General features: G+C 39.9%; 1 protein-coding gene across 1 annotated transcript; it reads left to right on the top strand.

The window, feature by feature from the left end:
• The first annotated feature begins 19,309 nt into the window (after nucleotides 1-19,309).
• LOC148153365 (uncharacterized) lies at nucleotides 19,310-24,712 on the top strand. The gene is made up of 3 exons (XM_088001637.1): nucleotides 19,310-19,482; nucleotides 19,699-24,089; nucleotides 24,662-24,712. The coding sequence occupies exons 2-3, from the start codon at nucleotides 19,959-19,961 to the stop codon at nucleotides 24,710-24,712; spliced, it is 4,182 nt and encodes a 1,393-aa protein (XP_087857763.1). The 5' UTR covers nucleotides 19,310-19,482; nucleotides 19,699-19,958.
• Nucleotides 24,713-26,007: the final 1,295 nt, after the last annotated feature.

The raw sequence follows: 26,007 nt of genomic DNA on the forward strand, positions 1-26,007 counted from the left end.
CCTCTAATGCTCCCTATCATTAGCTCGATTCCATCATGTCATTTCACTTCCACACATCTCCTTTTTTTTCTTCTCTAAAGTGCTTTTTCTTTGTCTCTCTTTCGTTCACTTTTATCTACCTTAGCCTTGCATCCCAGAAGCCTTTTTCTTCTCCAGGCTCACTTTTGTCTCTTCTTTAGCCTTCAGCTTTATTTCACTTAACTCAACCTGTCTGCTCATTTCTCTGTGCCTCTAGGGACTCAAATTCATGCAACAGTTTTACTTTACTCATTGATTTTTATATATTTTTTTTCTTTCTGTATGGTGGAATTGGTTAGTAAACCAACCCTGTTCGGGTGGTTCCAGCAAACTTTACCCGCCTTGTTGTCAAGCCCCTTTAAGTTTGCTGGTGTTGATGAATTTGCAGGAACTGGTGTTAAATCGGACACTTTTAATTTTTCTCTGCCAATGACGATGACCCATTTAAAAAAAAAAAAAAAAAAAAAAAAAAAAAAAAAAAAATATATATATATATATATATATATATATATATATATATATATATATATATATATATATATATATATATTGAATGTTTAGAGATGTACAACATCAATAGGACTCTAAGAGCCTTCATTGCAAACTCAATGGGGCTGTGGAAAACCACCCTTGAAGCCAACTGCAAACCACTTGCACAAGTGTCCATCAAATGTGGCATATACCAAGGAGATGCTCTGTCCCCACTGCTGTTCTGCATAGGCCTGAACCCCCTCAGCCAAATCATCAACAAGACTGGCTACGGATACCGACTTAAGAATGGGGCCACAATCAGTCACCTCCTCTACATGGATGACATCAAGCTGTACGCCAAGAGCGAGCGAGACATCGACTCACTGATCCACACCACCAGGATCTACAGCACTGACATTGGGATGTCATTCGGACTAGAGAAGTGTGGCCGGATGGTTACAAAGAGAGGGAAGGTCGTCCACACAGAAGGGGTCTCACTCCCAGAAGGAACAATAGCAGACATAGAGCACAGCTACAAGTACCTGGGAATACAGCAAGCAAATGGCAACCTCGATGAGGTCACAAGGAAAGGAGCCACAGCCAAATACCTCCAACGAATAAGGCAAGTCCTGAGAAGCCAGCTCAATGGCAAGAACAAGATCCGTGCAATAAACAGCTATGCCTTGCCAGTAATCAGATACCCTGCCGGAATAATTAGCTGGCCAATGGAAGAGATGAAGGCCACGGATGTTAAGACTCGGAAGCTACTAACCATGCATGGAGGGTTCCACCCCAAATCCAGCACCCTGAGACTGTACACGAGCCGTAAGGAAGGAGGCAGAGGACTAGTGAGTGTGAGAGCCACTGTCCAGGATGAAACATCCAAGATCCATAAATACATCAAGGACAAAGCCTCAACGGACGATGTGCTCAGCGAATGTCTCAGGCAATGGGGAACAGAGGACGAGGTGCTGGAGGAATCATCATGGGAAGGCAAGCCCCTACATGGGATGTACCACCGACAAATAACTGAAGTGGCTGATATCAGGAAATCCTACCAATGGCTGGAGAAAGCTGGACTCAAGGACAGCACGGAGGCCCTCATCCTGGCCGCCCAGGAACAGGCCCTAAACACCAGGGCAATAGAAGCTCAGATCTACCACACCAGACAAGACCCAAGGTGTAGGTTGTGCAAGGAGGCCTCTGAGACAGTCCAGCACATAACAGCAGGGTGCAAGATGCTGGCAGGGAAAGCGTACATGGAACGACATAACCAAGTGGCGGGCATAGTGTACAGGAACATCTGTGCAGAATATGGACTGGAAGCCCCGAGGTCAAAATGGGGGACACCCCCAAAGGTGGTGGAGAATGACCGAGCTAAGATCCTGTGGGACTTCCAGATCCAGACAGACAAGATGGTAATGGCGAACCAACCGGACATTGTGGTGGTGGATAAAGAACAGAGGAAAGCCGTTGTGGTGGATGTAGCAATACCAAGTGACCACAACATCAGGAAAAAGGAGCATGAGAAACTGGAGAAATACCAGGGCCTCAGAGAGGAACTGGAGAAGGCCTGGAAGGTGAAGACCACAGTGGTGCCTGTGGTCATCGGGGCCCTCGGGGCAGTCACCCCCAAACTGGAGCAGTGGCTACAACAGATCCCAGGAACAACATCAGACATCTCAGTCCAGAAATGTGCAGTTCTAGGCACAGCCAAGATACTGCGCAGAACCCTCAAGCTCCCAGGACTCTGGTAGAGGACCCGAGCTCAGAGGATGAAAGAGACCACCCACGGAGGGTGAGAGGGGAATTTTTTTTTTTTTTTTTTATATATATGCTTCTTAGAGCTCAAGAAATGTTGAAATGGAAAGATGCAGGGTATTAAATGAGTACATTTAGACCAGTTCTTCAAGGAATGTGTCACTTGGAACTTAATTGTCTTAATTCACAGTAAAACATTGGGATTTTTTGGCATACTGGCTAAGTGCACTTAGTGTTGTGGCCGTCTATACAAATGGCGTACTTTGTAAAAAAAAAAAAAAAAAAAAATAGCAAATTAAATTCTTAAACTTGCTGTTCATTTTTTTTAAAACATCTGTCCTGAGGGTCTGGCTGATGAACGGATGGGCAGATGGCGCAATAAAGCAGCGGATCTAAAATGTTCATATGGGTTTATTCTAGAAGTTTCTCATGTGAAAAATGAATGTTTCTGCTGGTGCGTGTTACGAAGATTTGCATCACGTAGCTCAAACAGACACTCAGTTATCTGAGGATGAGGGAGAAAAAAAAAGAAGGAAAAAAACAAAAAAAGCTAGAACGGAATTGACCTGCCAGAAAATGGCTGGAAGGCTTCGCGAGAGAGAGACGCTGTGGGCCCTGCCAGGCGCTGAGAGGGATGTTGCAGATGGTGCCTGGAGATGCCACGGGGGAGGAGGTTTCTGAACTCCCTGCAGTGCCTATAAACTGGGGCTTGTCACAGGGGAATGAAGGGAAACTTTTCTGATTTACTTTGGACAGGGTCAGCGTTACATTTGAGGTTCTTGTTCCTGCAACAATCTGCAACAACTGCCCGCCGAAGCGAAGTACACCTGTAAAGTCACTCAGGAGCGATGGTGACGGATTAAAATATCAATATTAATCTTTCTTTGCCACAAAGCTGCAGAGGAAGAGAATATTTGCCAGTATATCAAACTAGAGCAGCTTTTGGACGCCACCAGAGGCGAGAGAGGCCAACACTCCTGCAATGGAGGTCAGCAAACTTTTGGATGGCAGTGATTTGAAGAGTAAAAAAAAAGAGGAAAACAAACCAAGCTAAACATGCAGCACAGTTTTGAGCTGTAGCAGAATTTTGCTTTGATTCCTCACAGGTTTGGACTAGCTCAGCACCCGGTTTGATTTGCCAGGGGAAAACTTTGTGTAGATGTCATCAGGTTCACGCAATGTGCTGAAAGACCAAATCAGCCAGTTTGATTTCTATTTCGAGGTCCAGCTGGTAACTGGGTGATGTCCAACATAAGGATGTACGGTTACCTCTAGGGCAGAATGGGAAGAGATGGCCACATTGGACCTTAGCATGAGGAAATTATTTCTTTTTAATAAAATAGCATTGCAACTTGGGCAATGTTTGTGTCAGTGAAATAAAATGTACAATTCTCTTTATTTGCAGTTCTTTTTTTTGTCTCCAATGTAGTATTTTGCAAAAAAATATTTTTGCAAACATTAAATTAATAAGCTGTCAAGGGTTTTGTTGGTTTACAAATTCAGCCTGCTAACCCTGAGTCACAGTCCTACTGTGACCTTATTTGTGGTTACATTTCAAGAATTAGGATGTAGCTGAGGGTTTTTTGTATAACTTATTTTGATTTAAATATTTAAATTATTAAATTTAATTTAAAAATACATTATTGATCTCAAGAGTAAAAAAAAGAAAAAAAAATGTTGTAACTCACAGTTTTCTTGAAAGAGCTGTTGTCACAATTTTTAGAGGATGTCGATTGTATTGTAACTCCAATTATAATAAAGCTGATTTTGCGTAAAACAAAACAAAAACAGAATACGATGATTTGCAAATCCTAACCCGTACTCAGTGAAACGCACTGCAAAGACAAGATACTTAATGTTCAAACGGGACATTAAATATTGACTTATTTGGATTTTGATGCTTTCAACATGTCAGAAAAAAATAAAATAAAATTGGAACAGCATGTTTACCATTGTATTACATCATCTTTAATTTTAACAACACTCAATAAGTGTTTGGAAGCTGATAAGTATGTATTAAAGCTTTGCAAGTGGAATTGTTTCCCATTCCTGCTTGATCAACAACTTCAGTTGCTCAGCAGTCCAGTGGCTCTGTTGTCATATTTTGGAAAAAAAAAAAAAAAAACAGCTGGAAGATCACTCAAAATGAGAAATAAAAGAGAGGTTCAACATAAAAGCCTGGGGAACCTAAGTAACACTTTCTGGGACCATAGTCCTTCCAGTCAACTAAGAATTATCAGCTTTGACAACGCCGTAATGCACTGTGTATGATGGACGCCCATCGATGACTTGCATGGGTTTGAGTTAGATTTCTGCCTCCAGTCAGAAGGATATCAAGAGCTTTTTTATGGAGCACTGTCTACTTTAAGATGAAAGCATAAAGGCTTGAAAGACTAGATTATTTTACACCTCAGTATGATAATTCTCCATAAACGAACACGCTCTGAACTCCCCTGTGCCTGATGACATCACAATGTGGCCACTTCTTTTTCCTCGAGTGCATAGAGAGCGTCTGAGAGAGGCAGATGGACCGACTGACAGATCAAATAAGTTGTGCCTCAGCCAAATGTGCAGTAATTTTAGGCCTGAACAGTTTGTGAATTTGGTGGTGTATTTTATTTTATTTTTTCTTGCTTAAACTTATTGTTTTTCTCGACTAATTTTCATCAAATATTGTTAGATACGGCAATTTTGTACCTTTGATAAAGATGAAAGGGAGCTTGTATGGAAATATTATTTCTTTTAGCTGTTACTGGTACAGTTTTGAACTCTAAACAAATGATCAACAGCAGCCCATGCCCTTTGCCAGATGTGCCCACACACCAGGGTAGCTCTCCGAAGAAATGACCTCGAAACCAAATTAAACAAACAGACTGCCAAACACCGCTGTTTAGTATGGATATGTGGATGTAGATCCAGGCAATCAGTCCAGTTCACTGAGAGGCAACATGACAAGAACTAGACTAAGAGTTAGGTGCCCAATCAATTTATCTAAGGCTGTTTTCTGGTTTGGACCTGTTTTGCATAAAAAGGCCTTCCTTATATTGGAGTTCTTTCATTCTCTTCACCAAACTTTCCCCGACATTGAAAGAAATATTTAGAACTCCAAAACTTTGAGTTCGCCTGTCAGTGAGAAAGATACATGCAGATTTCAATAAAGTTCAATCTTTAATCAGCTGACAGTGGGCTGTTCTTTCTCAATTCCTCCCAGGATTTCCCTTGTAGTTTCTGCTTGTTTTTACTGTTTTTCCTTTCTTATTTAATCTCCTAAGTGTAATAATTTTTGACAAGCGTTAATATAATTCTTCAATCACAATTAGTGCCAATATTGTGATTTGGGAAACACGTATAGTTTAAGTTATTTTAGTCTCAGCACTTCCAAAAGAATATCCAACTACTAACAAGGATTATTTGTATAGCTAAAATAGATTTGAGCCTGGTAAAAAAAAAAAAAAAAAAGTAAAAAGTTTAAAATTAAATACATTAGATGTTGATATGTGAGCATTTTCAAATAAAAAATAATATTTTCAGGACAGTTTCCCTATTTCTCCATACTATTTCGGTAGTCTTACGAGTAAAATAATTTTCTTTATGTCTTGCTATTACTAATGGATGTTTCATTAAAGCAAACCATCATCATTCATCTACAGCAGTCTTTTTAGTTTCAAGATCTTGTCCTCACTTAGGTGTATTTGTGTGTTTTCTGTCGTTCTCTTTCCTTTTTCATACGTGCTAAAGTCCTCAAAGCGCCATTGATCTTTCTCTCCCTCGGCTGCTCAGTCTCTTGGGTTTTCTCTGTTGTCTAAACACACGGGCCAACAGAAACTCTGACAAAGAATCAATCAGTTTAATGAATGAACTGTCTTAAATTTCTCTGTTGCAATTTCTCTCAAAGACTATTTGCAGAAGCCCTCTAGTTACATTTTGTCCTTTTTCTCTTTTTTAAACATATCCTTTTATCCTTTGAATCCAGCAAATGTATCACTGATGAATTTCAAAAGGCTTCAATTTATTTTTTTTTAGACTGTCTGCCTTCACTTATGAAATATTTCACCAGAAGCCATAATAATTCAGAGTTTTAGAAGTTCATTAGGTGCATGCATGAGGAAAAAGACATTGATTTTGTCTTTCCAATCAAGACTGTTGATGTGCATCCGCAAAAGCTGATGCAGGAGTTTTTCTTAATTGTCTTTGAGCAAGAGTTCCAGCCACCCTTTCAACAAAACTTTTATTGAATGCAATTTAAGGTAATTTTCCATGACTAAAATCAAGTTAACTTAGGATCCATTAATTATCTTTGAATGAGAAGTTCACCCAAATATTCAACAATTAACAGGACAATATGAAGCGCCACGGTTTTGCATTATTTCAGGACCTCGTTCAGAAATACTGTTAGAAATTCTAGACATTTTTTCTGCTACACAATCTGGACTGTCACTGGTAAGGGTTCAGACTGAACAGATCGTTGCCACGTTGTAACCTATTTTCATGGGGTGAAACCGAGGTGACACCTTGGGTGTCAGTAACAGTGCGACCGCACTTGCGGCGTTAACAGCAGGCTCCTTTCATCTTTGGCAGGACAAAGGACAACCATTAAAAGCAGCACAGTTCTGTCATCACATTTTATTTCAGTTAGAAATAAATTCTAAATAAAATATTAAAGTTAAATGAAATGTGTTTTCATTTAGTTTTGGCAGTCTGAACATGTTAGGGTGTGAATGAGTTCATGTTTATGATTCAACAAAGGCATCAGACGTTTTTTTTTTTTTATTCATTTTGGAGTTAAATACAAAGAAATCCCGGATGTTAAGGTGTCACATGTCAAGGTTCAACTTACAGCACGGCAACGGATGTGCAGCTGTAACTGTGTTGTCTCAGTGAGGTTGAGTGCAAAAACGCGTGCCACACTTTTGCAGACTTTTTATTGCAAAAAAAATATTTATATATAAATGAAAATAAATAAACAAAAATCTTTTATTTTTAACTACACACTACTTTATTCAGTGAGACAGCCAACTTTAAACCCAAGAAAAAACCTGGAGGTTTGAGGTTGTGACATGGCAAAACTGTTCAACTGATACAGTCTTAGTGTGTGGTGGCATCCTAATTAAATGACCACATTAGGCTTGCATATTTGTGAGAAAAACAATCTCTCTATCAAAAGTAAACACAGCAATCTGCATCACACACAACAAATAGGTGTATAAACGTATTCAAAGAATGTTAATATGAAACACCGACATCCAAGCTAGACCAAAAAGTGCTGCTACTTGTTCTTAAGAAGGAGAAAATCATTAAAAGTCTGACAAAACGGAATTAGTGCCAGCAGCAAAATACCTAACATACCACACAGACAGCTATTTACAAATGCAGTGGTTTGAGATTTACTGTTGTATTTCGTTGTAGGACAGATAAATGGTTTTCCTGGAATAGTAAGTTGTGTCTCAGCAGCATTGATTGACAGCGATAAGACACGCCTCCCTGGCACTGATTGGTTGTTTTTTTTTGTTTTTTTTTTGGTTGGAAGCGCTGTATTTCTTCAAATGGCAAAAGCATCTCAGGGAAGTGGTGGAGGAGACTGATCTTATCACAGATTATCTGTCTCATATTACATATTTCAACAAATATGTAAAAACAAAAACATATTTTTTGTAAAAGTTGCAGTATGCAACTTTTACAAAAAATATGTAAAAGGCCTTGGTCCCAAGTTCGGGTCACTAATCTTCTGGTTAGCACTGCTTGAATTTATGCACAAAATGCATGAGGCTAAAGAGCAGGAACTTCAGACTCAGAACTTGTGGCAGAACTTCAATGTATTAACTTCTGTTGATAAAACATGTTCACAACTCATGGCAGTGGGTATATGCTCACGTAGCTTCACCAGCACACGCAGCAATTTACAAGTTGTAGATTTTTAAATTTACTGTGAGCGGCGTCTGCTTAAATCTTGACTCTGGTTTTCAGAGTTAGGTCTGCATCACCTTTAATTGCATTACTTTAGAGCTGAGCAACCATGAGGGGAGTTTACTATAGATTCAGTCTGAGAGCAGGGTGCTCCAAATATGGAGAAAGAGTATCTGCTTTTGAAGCTCATGTTTAATTCAGTATAGGTTTGCATAAAAATATCAAAATGGAAAAAGTAAACTGGAAATAAGCTTTGATTCTGTTTTATCACCCAAAATATCCTTTTACGTTTTCATTGATTGCATGTAATAATTGATATAATAACCCAGTTATTATATCAACTGAAACCAGATATAATAAAAGACACGTACACAATGTTTTTTTTTTTAAATCACTGTTAAATCTGATCTGGTAAGTTAAATATGACCAAACGTCAAGTAGTTTAGGACAGTTACAATTGTCCTAAACTATTCTAACTGTTTAGGACAATTACCAGGACATAACTTCCTGGTATTTAGGAAATTATGTCTATTTCCTAAAAACCTGAAAACTTTCAGAGAATTTTTTTATGTATATATTTTGTAGCATTCCTTGAACTCAAAAGTTTACATACATCTGGTCAGTATTGGGAATAATTTTTTCACCCAAATTTAGGGTTTAAATCTGAAGTTTAATTCTACTGTTAATGGCATTTTCTATTTCAGCTGTTTCTTTTTTTTCCATTTCTGTGAGGGATTGAGCACAAAAACAGCTAAATCCAGAGCAGTGCAAGACCTCAATGCTTTGCAACGGAGAAAAACTGAAAAACTGAAAAACTTTGAACTGAATAAGTCTGGTGAAAATGTTAAGTCATCAGTGTTGTTTTTATTTAGATCTAACTTTATATAAAACATGAAGGCTCCTCTTTGACGTTGGGTTGTTTTACATCTTGCCTTTGATCATATCTGGAGAAGCAGCTTTTCTTGGGAACAGAAGGGTGGAGGGAAAATAAATCAAATCAGCATGGAAAATCCAGGACAATAAGTAGAGGAAGAGTGGAATGGAGCATTCCAGATTTTCTTTAAAGAGTCTCAAATAATTTGGGACACCACTTCACAGTCTCTGGTGGCGGCCCTTTTGTTCTGCAGCGAAACATGAACATACCGTAGAGTCTGTACTGTCTTTGTCTAACTCAGCTCAATTAAGTTGAAATTTGCGATTGGAATGTGTAAAACTATAAAAAGCTTGAATTGTATTCATATCTTTTGCAAGGTGCTTTATGTTTTTTGCTGCCATACTTGCTCGGGAAATACAAACTTTCGGTCAAGAAAAACAGTGGGAAATCAAGAAATAAAATGATTGTTTGACTAGATTTCAATTCTGCTTAGCAGGAAGATTTTTCTTTGTGTTCTTGAGGAATATATACTGTAAAACTTTAAAAGCTTTTGAGTAGAGGTCCCAGTCAAACAGGGACATTAATCCTCCATGTTGTGTTTTGCTGTTATAGAACCGGTCATGTGTACTTACTTTTTTGCAGATAAAGGTAATGGGATACATATAGATTTTTTGTTAGCCAAACTCAAGCCTGTATTTGGCAATCAATATTTCACAGGCATTTTGCACTGCGCCCTTGTTAGTATATTATTACATCCCTCTCTCTCCACCTAAATAAGGGAAATTCTTTGAGCTGAGAGCTGACAGTTTTTGGAACCTGGTTTTTTTGTTTTCTTTGTTGCAGACACGAACAAAAATGAAATGCACATAAAATAACTTAAGACCAATTGACTCATCTTGGACAGGATTTTGAAGAATTGTTTTCTGATGTAATAAAATTTCCCGTGTTTTTTTTTTTTTTTGACTCAAATGAGATGATGATAGTGATGATGCTCAGACTAGGGCTCTGTAAGAGCAGAGCTGGTGGCAAGAGTGCGCATAAACTGAGAGGCTGATAGGAATGCGGGCTTGTTGTTTAGTTTACGGACTGTTTACTCCAGAAAGGCCGTAAAGACTTCTGACATGAGAGAGATGAGGTTGTGGGGGGACAAGCATTAAGAGGTGACTACTACAGCCAGACCTGAAGTGAGGAAGAACATAAATCATTGTCAGCGTTTCTTGTTTGTCTTGTGGTTTCTTGAAGAGACTGCAGGCATTATGCATCACCCTCACGGCAGAGCTGTAGTGGTAGCACCTGTCTGGATTAAAAAAACGAACAGGAAGCAAGCAACACATAGCACATGCAGTCAATAGATTCACCATCATGCGTTGAAGAGACACATACCAGATCACATTCATGTGCCCTGCCTGATGAGGAGATAAGGGATATGCTGGAGGACCACAGCAGAGCGGCTACGCAAATCTAGAGAGGGCAAGGAGCAGCAGAAGGAGGAGAGGAGGAAAACCACCAGGGTCCGGATGACAAGTCACCCAGAGTGTGACTCAAAGTACTTGGAAACGCATCAAAAACACAATCAATCTTCATTTGTTTGTCAGACACTGCTTGCTGTTGTCTTTATGAATTCAATTAAGTCACTGCCAAAAAAAAAAAAAATGTTTTTAGATTATACTGCGTTCTTGGTTTTGTATGTCATATTGTGACTGACCTGTTAGTCATCTGTCTTGTTTGAATGTTGTTACTAATTTTCCGAGGTGAAACATCAAAAGAACCACAATTTTAGTGTTTGGATAAACCAAAAGTTAGTAAGCATGTGCAAAAAAAACAAAAGAACTTATAGTATTTCATCTGTTATGAAAGACTTCTTTCCTGAGTGAATTGTTTTAATAGGATTGATTAATCAAGACACTTGGTAGGGATACTCTGCATGAGTCTGCAGAGTTAGAACAATGTGTTTGGCATCTTAAAGCAGCGACACAACCACTTGTTGGTGCCAATAGGTGTGGCCACTAAAATAGTCCAAACACTAAGAACGATAGATCTTATGCCATACTTTGAATGGATTTTTAAAAAATCTCAATCATCAGTCGTTATGAATACCAAGATGTCTCGACCACTTTCACTTTTTCCCCTGCAATGTTTAAGTGTGAAATCTATTATTCATTTCTGTTGAGAGGAAAGCGCAATCAAACCTTTTACATGCTACAAAATTTCTTCAGTACAGTCACACTTACAGTCTGATGTGTTTTGATTGCTTGGAGAGCAGCTGGACTTCCAGGAAGGAGGGTTAAACTCAAGATTCAACACAGGGCAGTGCATTAAAAGGAAGTAAATTGATTCCTAAAGTGTGTTTTATGACAAGTGCCTGCTGTTTAAGTTTTAATTGTGTGGTGTTATTTTGGAAGGATTGTAAAGAAAATAAGCAAGAAAAAAAAAATCTCATGTCAGTTAAACATTCACTTCATGTTTACAAGAAGGAGGGTGCAGAGCCAACTGCGGCTTGCGGGGCTTAGTGATAAATATTTTAACATTGATGAGGAAGCATAAAAACATAGCCTTCCATTTTAAAAAAATAAATAAATCTCTGGGAAACACAAGCTGAACTCTGAAAATGTCTGGGAGAGGACTGTGATGTGTGTGAAAGGCAGCCTGCCAGCTGATGCAATTAAGGAGAAATTTCTTCACCTAGAACAAAGAGGAAAACAACTCTCTGCTTTTGTTTTATGTGGACAAGGTTGGTTTCGGTCTGACCAAATGCAAACTAAATATCTACTTTGTCAACACGGAGTGGCCAAGCTCTCCCAAAGACAGTTTAAAGTGCCTTGCTGAGCCACTAATGTCCCTTAAACTTTATCAGGACAGATTCCTACAAATGGCTTTGTAGAATTTTATCAGGAACCTGTTTTTTTTTTCCATAACAAATCTGTGTGGCACAAGACATGTATTTAGATCCCTTTACTTTTATACACATAAATTCCTGTGCAATTGTCTTCAGATTGTCACTGAAGGTTCTGTCCATGTTTTTTTTTTGAAGAACATTAGTATAAAAAAAACATCATAAGTGCCAAGGAACGCATTGGAAAGGCTCAAAAGGCTAAACTGAGGGATTGGTAAAGTAAATCTGGCCTTGATGAGAAAAAAAGTGGCAAAATAAATGTTGAAAAATGTCACGGTCATTATGGTAGGAGCATGATATTGCTGGATTATTATTATTTAGCAGAATATTCATGTTTTAGAACAGGCCATCCAAAGTCCAGACCTAAATTTTATTTAAATTCATGTGGCAAGACTCCATCGAATCTGAAAAAGCTTGAACTATTTGTAAAGAAAAATAGTCAAACTGGAAGATTGTCGACCTTCCGGTTTGCTATTATCTACTGAGCTATTTGTGGTGTGCTATCACATTAAGTCACAATAAAATACATTGAGGTTTGTGGCTATAATGAGCCAAAATGGGAACGTAATTTAGGCGCATGGAAATATCAGCGTAACACTGTTTACTCAGTCTCTAAATAACTACTCTAATAAGACCAGTTGGCAAATTAGATCAACTCAGAGCAAAGAATAAACTTTAATAATAAACTATTGTGCTCCATGATGATGTAGATTTGGTATCAAGACCCTGTATATATTTTTTTCCTGCTTATTACTGAACATCACATGAACGAATTCACTGCATATATTAAGAATGTTTATATCTGTTTCATGCGTACCAGTCATTCATTAAAGGCTTTTCTGATGACATTATCAAACATCTACAGGCTTTGAGTTTTAGATAATTGCATTTGTCTAATTAAAGTAGATTTAAGCACGTCTATATTTAAGATAATATTCATGAGATGCCTGCTTTCATGACGTAAACATCATGGCTGGTGGTGCTCTCACTGTGACAAAGCTTTACAGAGTTGCTGTCATCAAATTGTGTGGGCAAATGAACTTAAAGTCTGGAGGTTTGATTTCCTGAAGCGAATGAGAAAAACAATGTATATGATGAAGACAAAGAGAGTCAGATATCTTTACAAAATGTAATGTTTAAAGAACAGAGACGGTGCATTTGATATGAATTTATTGGAGACACGGGTTGGGTGAAGCATTGATTCTTAGGCTCGTTTGTACCCAAAGATAACGTCTGCAACAAATGGATTGTTTATCAGTACAGGGAACATATTGATCAAGTTGGGGAGATTGAAAATCTATTCTTTTCTGAGACCTGGATGCACACAGTCTGAAAAAAAAAAAAAGATTGCACAAAAAAAATATTCTCCAGAGGGCATGATTTCAGTCAAATATATTGGAAACCTGGAGCAGTTCAGGGTGACCTTGCCAAGTAACTCCTGTCTTGCTGTTAGATGGTCAATATAGATGATAATAGACCTTGAGGGTGTAACATTTTGGCGTTGTCATTCAGAATTTTTCAGCTGCCTGCCAGCCAGTGATTTGCTGGAATCTTGCCAGAGAAATACGATGCCACAGGCAAAAAATAAATAAGTAAAACACAAATGAATGTTCATTTTTTTAAGTTTTAGTCTTACTTTTTTTTTGTTTTTCAAACAGAGCTTTACCTGGAGATAAAGTTTGCACAGAGAAAAAAAAACAAATAGTTAGGTACCATGTGGGTCTAGTTGAAAAAACCAATATATCGGCATGCAAGATTATTTTTAGGTCTCTGTGCAGTTGTACAGTTTGCTCATTAAACACTGTTGGAACATTGACTCCCCACAGTCGTACACAGAAAATGATGATTTTCCAGTACTATTTAATTTATTTGGGGTTTTTGCATCACTGTAAGAGTCTTAACTTGATATGCACCTTCACCATTGATCAAGAGGGCAATAAGTGGAGGATCATTACACCACTGGGAGAGTGAAAAATAGAAGAAAAGAATATTTACTGTCTTCATACTCAAAATGCAGGGAAAAAAACAAAAAAAAACAAAAACAAAGGCAATATAGAGCAATGGAGGAAAAATATGCAATATCCAAGAATAATTTGCAAAGTTGAAAGCATGAGGCATCACGACTGTCAAAACACCATGCATATTATGCTGCAATTGGGTAGCTTCTGAGATGGAAAAAAAAAAAAAAATATATATATATATATATATACAAATAGTTCACCTTGATAACAGTTTTTTTTTCTGCCTTTCTCTCCACAGATTCACAGCTTTCTCACCCGCAGGGAAAGTATTCACTCCCCCGTCTGAAAATTGGCCATATGAAACCTGCATGCCAGAGTGAAAGGGGTCAAAAGATAAAAGGGGCCAGATTTGCATGTATCAGACTGAAAGGAGCGCCTCTGAAAGAAAGTAAAGATGGAAAGTAAGCAAGGAGGCAGAAAACTGAAATGGAAAGACTTGATGATACTCAGCAGACCGGGTGTGTGTGTGTCTGTGTGTGTGTGATCCAAGGGATAATGATATTGGTTGGTGGTTGGAAGTCTCCTCTGGAGTGCGTAGTTTCTTCACCCTGGAAACAAATTATGTCAGAGGGAACCTCTAATGCTAGTCATAATGAGATATCATATCCTGCAGAATACCATATATATGAACCTGCACCCTTCACAGCCAAGGAAGAAACCAGGTGGATTTTTGTCTCTGAGAAGTAATAATACCGCCAGAAGGAACGACACTGAAAGGCTACAATTACATGGAACTTGTAAGAAATAAGCAAACTTTAAAGAATGAGATATGATGGAAAACAGGCAGGCAGGCAGCTGCCCTTAATACTCTCGCAGCCCACGGTTTTGGCAGTTTCATAGAAAAAAAACTAACAATATGATTATGCCACTGACACGCATGTCATATTACAGGAGACGCTTGTCAACGCTGACTGATTTAATAGTTTATTGAATGCCTATCTTTTATATCTTTTATATAACACCTGAAAAGCAGCACTAACCCAAGCGATCCCTCAGTCTGTGAAGATAGTTATTGAGCTGAATGTTTAAACAATTACCTGTGGGCTGTCTTTTACTCAGGTAGGCGTGTGTCAGGCTCCATTGTCCTATTTTGTTAATGAGCCTTTTTAATTATAACTTCACTGTTTCATCATGTCCATTGGATAGTGGATTAATCAAGATATACCCAGGAGACTGCGCAGAGCTCCAGAATCCGGCGGCAACTTATATATGGCTCACATTTGAATCATAGGCAAGCAGTTGATATAACCCATTAAAATTCCTAATATAAATTTCCTCTCTTCTGATAATCAGTTAAATTAACGTGCAATTGATGTGCAAAACAAAACAAAAAAAACGGCATTTGTATTTTTTTAGATACCACTGTGCAAGGGTAAATCATATTTATCTTCAGTTGAACATAATTATGCCATGATATGAGCATCTGTACAACAATACGGCTATGCTTAGCATCCAGTGTCACACTGTCCAAAATGCAATCTACAATAGCTGAGGGAGTCTTTATGCAAATTTACCAGGCAAGCATGCAGTACATTGAAAGCACACAAGCTCATCCAAAAACACACCTGAATTGGATCTTTTTACAATGCCAGAAAAGCAATCAGCACTTCGACAGCAAAAATTACTATACTGCATGAACACTTTGTCGCAGTACTGTGCAGTGGTGAAAGTATTTGCCCCCCTTGCGGATTTCTTCAGCATATTCTTTTCTTTTCTTTTAATGAAAATCACCAAATAAATGTTTAGATCCAATATGGAGAACATAACTAGAAATGAATTTTTCAATAGCAACTTCACTAGTAAAAAAAAAAAACAAAAAAAAGAGAAAAATTATTTGATGGTAAAATCATGAATTAACTGTGATTACTCACATGTTTATTATAATATTTTATATAAAAAAAACTGTCTGATAGTATTAAACAGGACAAAATATTTTAATAAAACAACACATCAGTGCCTCTATCCATAGACATTTCAGAACAGATGAAAAGCAAAATTTCTCACTTCTATCAAAGTGGAACGAGTTACAAAGCCAGTCGTAAGGCACTGGACTAAAGTGAATCACAGTGAGAGTCATTTTCCACTTATCGAGAAATAAGTGGAACCCTCCCATGAGTGACTGGTCAACCAAACTTACTCCGAGTGCGTTAATTGCCTCAATTAAGGCCACTGTTCAAAAAAGACTTGGCAAAAATAGGAAAACCCGTTCCTAACCAACCTCGCTCCCCGATATCCTCTCTTCCAGACGCCCCCAAATAAATATTGAAAACACAAAAGAGTATTGGAAGGTGAAGCGCATACTGTTTGCTGGAGCTGATGGTTTTATGAAGAAAAGTTAGTATTTCCACAGAGGCTGAGTTTGGCTGGGAGTCTGTGTGCAGTTCTGTTGTTATCAGTTCAAAGTCTTGAACTAACATGGCCACATATTTGTAACAATGATAAACATAAGGAAATGATCATGGCAAGACCTATTGAACATAAACAAGGAAATGATCAAACCACAAACGCAAAAAATAAAAAAAAAAAATAATAAAAGCCAAAATCCAAACACCCAAGGACTTTCACATCTAAATCCCATTGAGATGCTGGACCATGGCCTTAAGCAGACAATTCACGATTAAACATTCTGCAGTGTTCCTGGATTGGACCCAGAAAAGTGGGTCAACATTCCTCTACTGTGATGTAAAAATCCATTGCCAGTTACAGCAAATGTTTCCCAGCAGTCGTTGCTGCCAAGGGTGGCACAGCCAATTGTTTTAGGTTTATGGGGCAATAACCTTCCCCCATTAGACCAAGTGTGTTGGTTTGGATAACTTTTTTTTAATTGTCATTTAAAACAGTATTATTCTTACTGTCTTTGTGTGATATTAAAATTTGCTTAATGATCTGAACAATTATGTGTGACAAAAAAGAATTAAGAAAAGCAACAACTAAATTTTTTTTTTTACAACAGCACTTTGCATTCCCAGTGCAACTTTTGCCTGTGCTATTTATTTATTTATTTATTTTTTCAAAAGTTTTTCAGGTCTTTCAAAGCAAATCTCTCCTTTGAGTTTACTTATAGCTCATCCGAACTTTGCTTTGAGGTATCTCTGACAATACAGCAGCACACCATTTATCACAGAACGTTTCAGAGTACTTCTATGCTAAGCAACAGCAGATAAAACCCCCCAGATTTTGTGCACTTAAAGCAGTGATGAATAGATTGATTTTATGTTCCGTGAACTTGTTTCAAAAATAGGGGTCTGACTTTGTGCATGAGTCAAATACAACGATTTTTTTCCACTGTGCCTTGCAGATATAACTCTCAGGGGAGTGCTGGCACAAAAGCACAAACATAGATTAATTCAAACAAAGAAAACAAAAAGGGGACGCTGTGAGCATTTTTACAAACTGGATAATCGCAAACAGAATGCTTGGTTGAAGCAGTTTGCCTCATGCACGAAGCGAACGCGGTGGGCTGAACAGACTGAAATGAGACAGAGACCTGGCCACTTTTAAAAATCCCATCTGAGGCCCAGCCAAGCAGTCATGACATCAAATTAGCATTTACAGCAAGGAGCAATTACCGGGAGAAAAAAAGCTAACTGTGCTTAATGTTCTGCAGCCGTACTTGCCTTAAAATTGTGATAAGTCATCTCTTTGTGTCACATAAGGGGTTTATGGCCGCAATTGCTTAACTTCCCCTACACATTCACAGTCTCCCTCCCCTCCATTCACAGACTCCTTCTTTCTCACAATCAGAATCATGCATTATTTAATTTATCACCGCTTGCATCACTTGTACTCATGCCCAGCATCTTGCTGTGACATCAGTTTTGTGACTGTAGAGCACGGCTTATTGCAACAAACTAAGGTCTACGACAGGGGTGGTAAAATGGAAACAATGTGGCTGAATGGGAGGCAAACGGGTAGAAGTGGGTAAGAAATTCATTTTATGCATTAAGCACCACTAAACCAGGGCTCCTTATTCACAAGCCTTCTTTCTACTCCCTCATGCATTCGGAACAATATGAGGTCACTCTCCCATAGACACTAAGCCATTCGAATTCTGCTTCATGTCCCTGGACGCTTTTGTCTGTCCTCTGCTGAGACAGCACGTAGCTCTCCATGAGGGAACGGCGGAGTATTAAAAAGTATTAAAAAAAAAAATTAAAAAAAAAAAAAAGCAACCGAGAGGGGGAATTGGAAGTGATAAGAAATGAAAGTTTACATACAGCATGCCCATCCGTGAGGGATTAGCAAAGATGGGGATGGCATTCCTGGGGTGGACGTCTAAATTTGTGTGAGGATAAAGTAGACCAAAGAGCAGGGTCTTATTATAATCCAGGAATAAACTTATCTTTCTTCCTAATGAAAGAATATATTTAGAAAAGTGTGTGAGTTAAAAAGAGACTTTGAGGCAAAGTGTAATTGCTTAAACTTAAATCCTAGTTAACAGAAATATCAACACAGAGAAGGAAGAAACTGTGGCCAAAGTGCTTGTTTTTGTATCTGTTAGGCATTTGTCACCTAACAGATACAAACTTCAATGACATTTTATTTTCATTCATACACATGGGTTTCAGAGTCTTTTCAGAATAAAAAGTGTTGACAGTATTCCCTTTCACTCCTCTTTACTATAATACCCCTAAATAAAACCCAGTGTAACCGACTGCCTTCAGAAAATATATTAACAAAAATAATCCATCTGTCAGTGTTGCAGAATTTGTGTAAAGTTGTTCTATGAAGGATGAAGGTTTGTTAAAACACTACACAGCAAATTCGGAAGTGTGAGATTTCCAGTGCGAGTGTTGTATGTTAAAAATACAGTGTTAATTCAACAACATGAGTGTTAGTGAGTGTTAATTTCCCAACACTCACTAAAGAGTTCCAAAGAGTTAAACAAAAGGCAATCCAGTCCAGTGTTGATTTCTAAATGAACTCCAACAGTCTAACTCAACACTCAGTCTGGTGTTGATTTAGAAATCAACATCAGACAGTTCCTCCCACAATTGTAACATATTTGTGACATCACATCACGGAAAGAGCAAAAGATGGGGGGCCCACATGGGAGGCAGAACATGCCCTCAGGGATCCAAATTTTCTTTATAACATCTGATGAGAACTGTAAAGGAAAGCCTTCTTTTGTTAAAAACAATTTATCATACCCCAGTAGCTTATATAGTAGGGTGCCCCATTGTTGACTCATGGTTGCTAAAAACTTTACCAGACGGACTGATTTTAGTGACATAGTGGGTGTAAAATGTTGAATAAAATGTTGTGCCACATGACAGGCTTTATTTTCACTCTTATATTTAACTTTATGACACACAAAGCTTCAAATAAATCATCCTTATTGTCTCCAGGTGCATTCTGGCTGTTATGTTCACTGTTTAGTTGTTATCTAATTTGTGCTAAACAATGCCATCTAGTGGTCATTCATTGTAGTTGTCAAAAGCAGTAGGGAAAATAGAAACAGGAAGTACAGCACAGTTTCAGCCGCATGGCAGTTCCTCGGTCCTGCTTACGTTGTTTTCTTGCTCGCTAAAGCATCATCTGTAAGTATTATAAGTTGAATTGATTACATATGAGAATAGTTATCGCAGACATCTTCATTTGTAGAGAAATTATGTATTTTTCTGTTAGAAGTAAATTCGACCGGATGCTAAGCTAACTCGGACCACTAGTCTATGTATAGACGGTGTATGTAGTGATTTTGACGTTGTTACTACAGTTACAACACTTATATGTATTTCTTTGTTATCCTGTTACAGTTTCACAGAAAATTGATGTCAGTAAATACTTCAAGACGTCATTCCTGAGTCTGTGGAGTTTCTGCATTCGTTCTGTTTAGCTGTTTGGATAGCTGGTGTCATTCGGCTGGCGAGACCTCTACAGTGAAAAGATGGCATCACAGCGAGGAAAAAATAACTGAGGCCTTCGCACGGAGCTTCGCCATTGCAATACCTAAGTTAAAGTGCTACAGGCACCTCAACCAGATCGACCTTCCACCATAGGGACCGCATCTCTTCAAATGGCTGAAAGCAAATCTCAAATAACTGAGACTCGATCAGTTATTTCAAGAAAGTCACAGTCCACCGTCAGCTCCAGAGCTAGTATGGAACTGTTAAGAGCTAAAGCGAAAGCTGAAGGAGCTCAAGCCAGAGCCACATACGCTCTCAAAGAAATACAGATTAAAGTGGAGCAAGCCCGCCTTCAAGCCACTCTCGATGCACTTCAAGCTGAGAAAGAGAAGGAAGTTGCTATTGCAGAGGCTAATTCACTAGAAGCTGGACTGATTCAACTGGGTTTAGAGACACGCAGCGAAGCCGACATCTCATTAAGAGAAAGCCAAGAACAACGCACTGCTCAATACGTCCTAGAACAAACACCCATCAACAAAATGGAGATGCCTTCACAACCAAAAGTTGAAGATATCACCCCAACACACCCTCATGAATGTGTCATCAGACAGCAAGATAACATATCAAAAGACGCCTCCTCAGATGACACAGAAAACTTTCTTCAACCTCCTAGGAACATGACTGCATCTCAATTTGCTCCCTTGAATTCAACACATTACACCGCCACTCCGGTAGGTGGCAACTGTGTACCAACTCAACCTACTTATGACCTTGCCAAATACCTAGCTCGCAGTCAGCTAATAACTTCCGGCCTTACAAATTTTGACGACCAACCTATGAACTACTGGGCATGGAAATCATCCTTCAAAGGTGCCATTGTAGGTCTCGAGCTGTCTGCAGGAGAAGAGCTTGATTTACTCATACGCTACCTGGGTAAGAATTCCAGCAAACAAGCCAAACAGATAAAGGCTGCTAATATCAGGAGCCCTGCAGCAGGTTTAACGATGGCCTGGGAAAGGCTTGAGGAAATCTATGGCTCTCCAGAAGCCATAGAGCAGGCACTTTTCAATAAGGTGGAAAGTTTTCCCAAGATCACAGCCAGAGAAACCCTCAAACTGCGTGACCTAGCTGATCTGTTGCTAGAGCTAGAAGCTGCCAAGACGGATGGTTTTTTACCTGGCCTGTCCTACTTGGACACATCAAGAGGAATTCAACCAATAGTTGAAAAACTACCTCACAACATTCAAGAGAAGTGGATGTCTTATGGTTCAAAATACAAACGTGAGTACAATGTGGGTTTCCCCCCTTTCAAAGTTTTCACAGACTTTATACGCACTGAAGCTAAAACCCGTACAGACCCAAGCTTTATCATGTACAGTTCTAATCATTCAGGCATAACAGATAGAAAACAAGGACAAGAAAGGTTTTCTAAAGCGCCTATATCTGTCCACAAAACACAGATATCAACTGTTAACAAGGTGGATACAGATGAGAAAAAAGCCTCAACAAGTCCAAATAAACTGTGCCCAATTCATAACAAACCCCATCCTCTTCAAAGGTGCAGAGGATTCAGGGAGAAACCCTTAGATGATCGCAAACAGTTTCTCAAGAAATTCAACATCTGCTTTCGATGTTGTGACTCTACTGACCATCTTGCAAAAAACTGCACTGCCGAAACCATCTGTACTGAGTGTGATAGCTTTAGTCACATTTCCGCCCTCCACCCAGGTCCAGCACCATGGGCGTCTAAGTTGTTGTCTCCCCAGTTACAGCAGGGCGGGGAGAATGACAAAACAGACACCCAAGAAGTCACCTCCAGGTGTACAGAGGTGTGTGGAGAAGGAGTGAGTGCCAGAGAATGTTCAAAAATAATACTTGTGAATGTTCATCCAGCTGGACAAAGAGGTCAGTCTAAAAAAATGTACGCAATTTTAGATGAACAGAGCAACCGCTCACTAGCACGTTCCCAGTTCTTTGACCTTTTCCAGATTAAAGGGCTAAATCATCACTACACATTAAAAACATGTGCTGGGCTCACAGAGGTGATGGGCAGAAGAGCTTCAGACTTCATTGTGGAGTCAGTAGATGAGAAGATAAGTCTTCCCTTACCTACACTCCTTGAATGCAATGAAATTCCTAATAACCGCTTTGAGATACCTACTCCAGAAGCTGCTCGTCACCACACTCATCTGGAACGTATTGCCAGTATGATTCCACCTCTTGATCCAAATGCTGACATAACACTTCTGTTAGGCAGAGATGTGCTGAGAGTACACAAAGTCAGAGAACAAATAAATGGCCCAAACGACTCCCCATTCGCACAAAGACTAGATCTAGGTTGGGTGATCGTTGGCGACGTCTGTCTTGGAGGAGCACACAAGCCTGAAGGTGTGAACAGCTACAAAACATACATCTTAGATAACAGTCGCTCAAGTTATCTCCAGCCTTGTGACAGCCAAATCAAAATCAAAGAGACATTTACATACAGGTCTGAACCCTGCAGCAAACTGGACAGTTTAGGACAACAGATCTTCACACGCACTGCAGATGACCACAAATTGGCGCCATCAGTTGAGGATCAGCAGTTCATGCACATCATGGACTCACAATTCTACCAAGACAGTGACAACAGCTGGGTAGGGCCTTTGCCGTTTAGGTCGCCACGTCGCCGCTTACCCAACAATAAGCAACTAGCTCATGATCGCCTCATGTCCCTTAGACGCACGCTGGACAAACGCCCTCAGATGAAAGCCCATTTCCTTGAGTTTATGGAGAACATGCTGAGTAGAGGCCATGCAGAAGTTGCTCCACCTCTTAGTAAGGACCAAGAATGTTGGTACTTACCCTTGTTTGGGGTTTATCACCCTAAGAAACCCAACAAAATCCGAGTGGTTTTTGACTCGAGTGCACCATATGAGGGTGTCTCACTCAATGACATATTACTCACTGGTCCTGACCTTAACAATAGTCTGATAGGAACATTGATGAGGTTTAGGAAGGAACAAGTGGCTGTGACTGCAGATATTGAGCATATGTTTCATTGCTTTGTCGTCACAGAAAACCACAGAGACTTTTTACGCTTTCTGTGGTACAAAGACAACAGTCTCTCCTGTGAAGTTATTGAGTACCGTATGCGAGTACATATCTTTGGGAACAGTCCCTCGCCCTCCGTCGCTATATACGGTCTGCGGAGAGCTGCCGCTGATGGAGAAACGCACTTCGGAGAAGATGTGCGCAAATTCATTGAGCGGAATTTCTACGTTGATGACGCACTGAAGTCATTTGCCACTGAAGAAGAAGCGGTTCATATCCTGAAACAAGTGCAGTGCACTCTTGCATCTTCTAACCTCCGGTTACACAAAGTGACCTCTAATAGGCCAGCTGTTCTAGAAGCTTTCCCACCTGAGGATCGAGCTAAAGACATTGAGAACTTGAATGTTTTTGCTGAGAACTTGCCTGTACAGCGCAGCCTGGGATTGTTTTGGAACATAAATATGGACAATTTCACGTTCCAGTTTACAGACGATCAAAAACCCTTTACACGAAGAGGTGTCCTCTCTACAGTGAATAGTCTCTATGATCCGCTCGGATTTCTCGCTCCAATCACAATTCAAGGTAGGCTGTTACTGCGGGAGCTTAACAGTCTGACAGGAGACTGGGATGCTCCCTTTCCAGAGAGCATGAAGGCTGAGTGGACTAAATGGAGAGACTCGCTTAAACACTTGCAACATCTCCAAATACCGCGGCCTTACACTTCCCTCTCCACAGCAAATGCCCAAAGGAGAGAGCTCTGTGTTTTTGCTGATGCATCAGTGAAAGCCATTGCTGCTGTTGCCTACATAAAGGTCTCAACAACAGACAACACAGAAGTTGGTTTTGTGTTTGCAAAGACAAAGTTGGCTCCTCAAGCAGGTCTGACAGTTCCGAGATTGGAGCTATGTGCTGCAGTTCTCGCAGTTGAAGTCGCAGAGCTGATCTTAGCAGAAATGGACTGTGCATTTGATGACGTTGTGTACTACACCGACAGCAAGGTCGTATTGGGGTACATATACAACCAGTCACGCAGATTTTATGTCTATGTGCACAACAGAGTTCAGCGCATCCTCCAGTCCACTCGCCCAACTCAGTGGAAACACACAGTATCCGAACTCAATCCCGCTGACCACGGGTCCCGATCTGTACCAGCAGAACTGCTGAGTAGTACCACATGGTTTGAAGGACCACCCTTTCTCATAAACTCTTCTGTGCAACTTTCATCTCAAGAAACATACGACCTCGTTGACCTTGCACAAGACATAGAGGTACGTCCTGAGGTGACTACGAACTTGACACAAGTTGAAAGAAGCACTTTAAGTCCTGAACGTTTCGAGAGATTTTCCAAATACAGTGTTCTCAAGAGAGCAATAGCTCAGTTGAACCATATTGCCTATTCCTTTACCCACTCTGACCAGGCTACTGGCTGCTATGGCTGGCATATGTGTCGACCGACAGAAGAAGAGTTGGTAAAAGCACAGGCCTGCATCGTAAAAAGTGTTCAGAGAGAGCTTTACAAGGAAGAAATCAAGTGCCTCCTTGAAGGATCCAGGATCTCTTCCTCAAGCAGTCTTTGGAAATTACACCCAATTCTTGACAGTCACGGTCTTTTAAGAATTGGAGGTCGAATAGCACAGTCAGAACTGGGCATTGCCACAACTAATCCCCTCATCATTCCTGGTCGACATCACCTAGCGATTCTGCTTATTCGCCACTTCCATGAAGCTGTCAAACACCAAGGGAGACATTTCACAGAAGGAGCTATTAGAGCAGCAGGATTTTGGCTTGTTGGAGCTAAGCGATCTATTAGCACAGTCATTTTCAGATGTGTCACCTGCAGGAAGTTAAGGGGGAAGACAGAATGTCAGCAAATGGGAAGTTTGCCTTCTGAAAGATTGCAAGTTGCACCACCCTTCACGTACATCGGTGTTGATGTGTTCGGCCCTTGGGACGTGGTTTTGCGACGCACAAGAGGTGGACAAGCCAATTCAAAACGGTGGGCCGTTATGTTCTCATGTATGTCTACGAGAGCAGTCCACATCGAGTTAATTGAGTCAATGAGCACTGACAGTTTCATTAATGCTCTGAGACGTCTTTTCGCCATCAGAGGTCCGGCAAGGCAGATCAGATCCGACTGTGGTACAAATTTTGTTGGTGCTGCCCGAGCACTGAAAATGAGTAAAACTGACCTTAGCTTCCAGAACATTGAAAACTACTTGAGTCAGCAAAACTGCTCTTGGATTTTCAATCCACCCCACGCATCGCACATGGGAGGTGCTTGGGAACGGATGATCGGGATTGCCAAGCGCATCCTCGACTCCATGTTTCAGGTCTGCAAAAAAGCGCAGTTAACCCATGAACTTCTGTCAACCTTTATGGCCGAAGTGTCTGCCATTATTAACGCACGTCCTCTTGTTCCAGTATCATCTGACCCTGAGTCACCCCTTATTCTTACACCAGCATTGTTGCTCACTCTAAAAACAGGTTCTTCACCCCCTCCACCTGGAGACTTTAAGAACGGCATAATGCTAAAAGAACAGTGGAAAAGAGTACAGAGTCTTGCAGACACATTCTGGGCTAAATGGAAGCGCGAATACCTCCATACTCTGCAGTTTCGCCAGAAGTGGCAGGACAAGAGACCAAGCCTTAAGGATGGAGACATAGTGCTGCTCAAAGATACTCAAGTGAAGAGGAATGAGTGGCCTATGGGGGTTATCTCAAAGATCTTCCCAGGCCAAGATGGACTAGTCAGAAGGGTTGAGGTAACGACCTCAAACGGGGACTGTAAAAGGACATTTTGCCGCCCAGTCACTGAGGTGGTTTTGCTTATGTCTTCAAAAGACATTAGTGTTTGAATGTTTATGTGGGACTCTAATGATCCCAGGCGGGGAGTGTTATGTTCACTGTTTAGTTGTTATCTAATTTGTGCTAAACAATGCCATCTAGTGGTCATTCATTGTAGTTGTCAAAAGCAGTAGGGAAAATAGAAACAGGAAGTACAGCACAGTTTCAGCCGCATGGCAGTTCCTCGGTCCTGCTTACGTTGTTTTCTTGCTCGCTAAAGCATCATCTGTAAGTATTATAAGTTGAATTGATTACATATGAGAATAGTTATCGCAGACATCTTCATTTGTAGAGAAATTATGTATTTTTCTGTTAGAAGTAAATTCGACCGGATGCTAAGCT

Source organism: Poecilia mexicana, unplaced genomic scaffold, assembly GCF_051168715.1.
Source record: "Poecilia mexicana isolate PSO_F unplaced genomic scaffold, ASM5116871v1 scaffold_20, whole genome shotgun sequence".
Classification (NCBI taxonomy): Eukaryota; Metazoa; Chordata; class Actinopteri; order Cyprinodontiformes; family Poeciliidae; genus Poecilia; species Poecilia mexicana.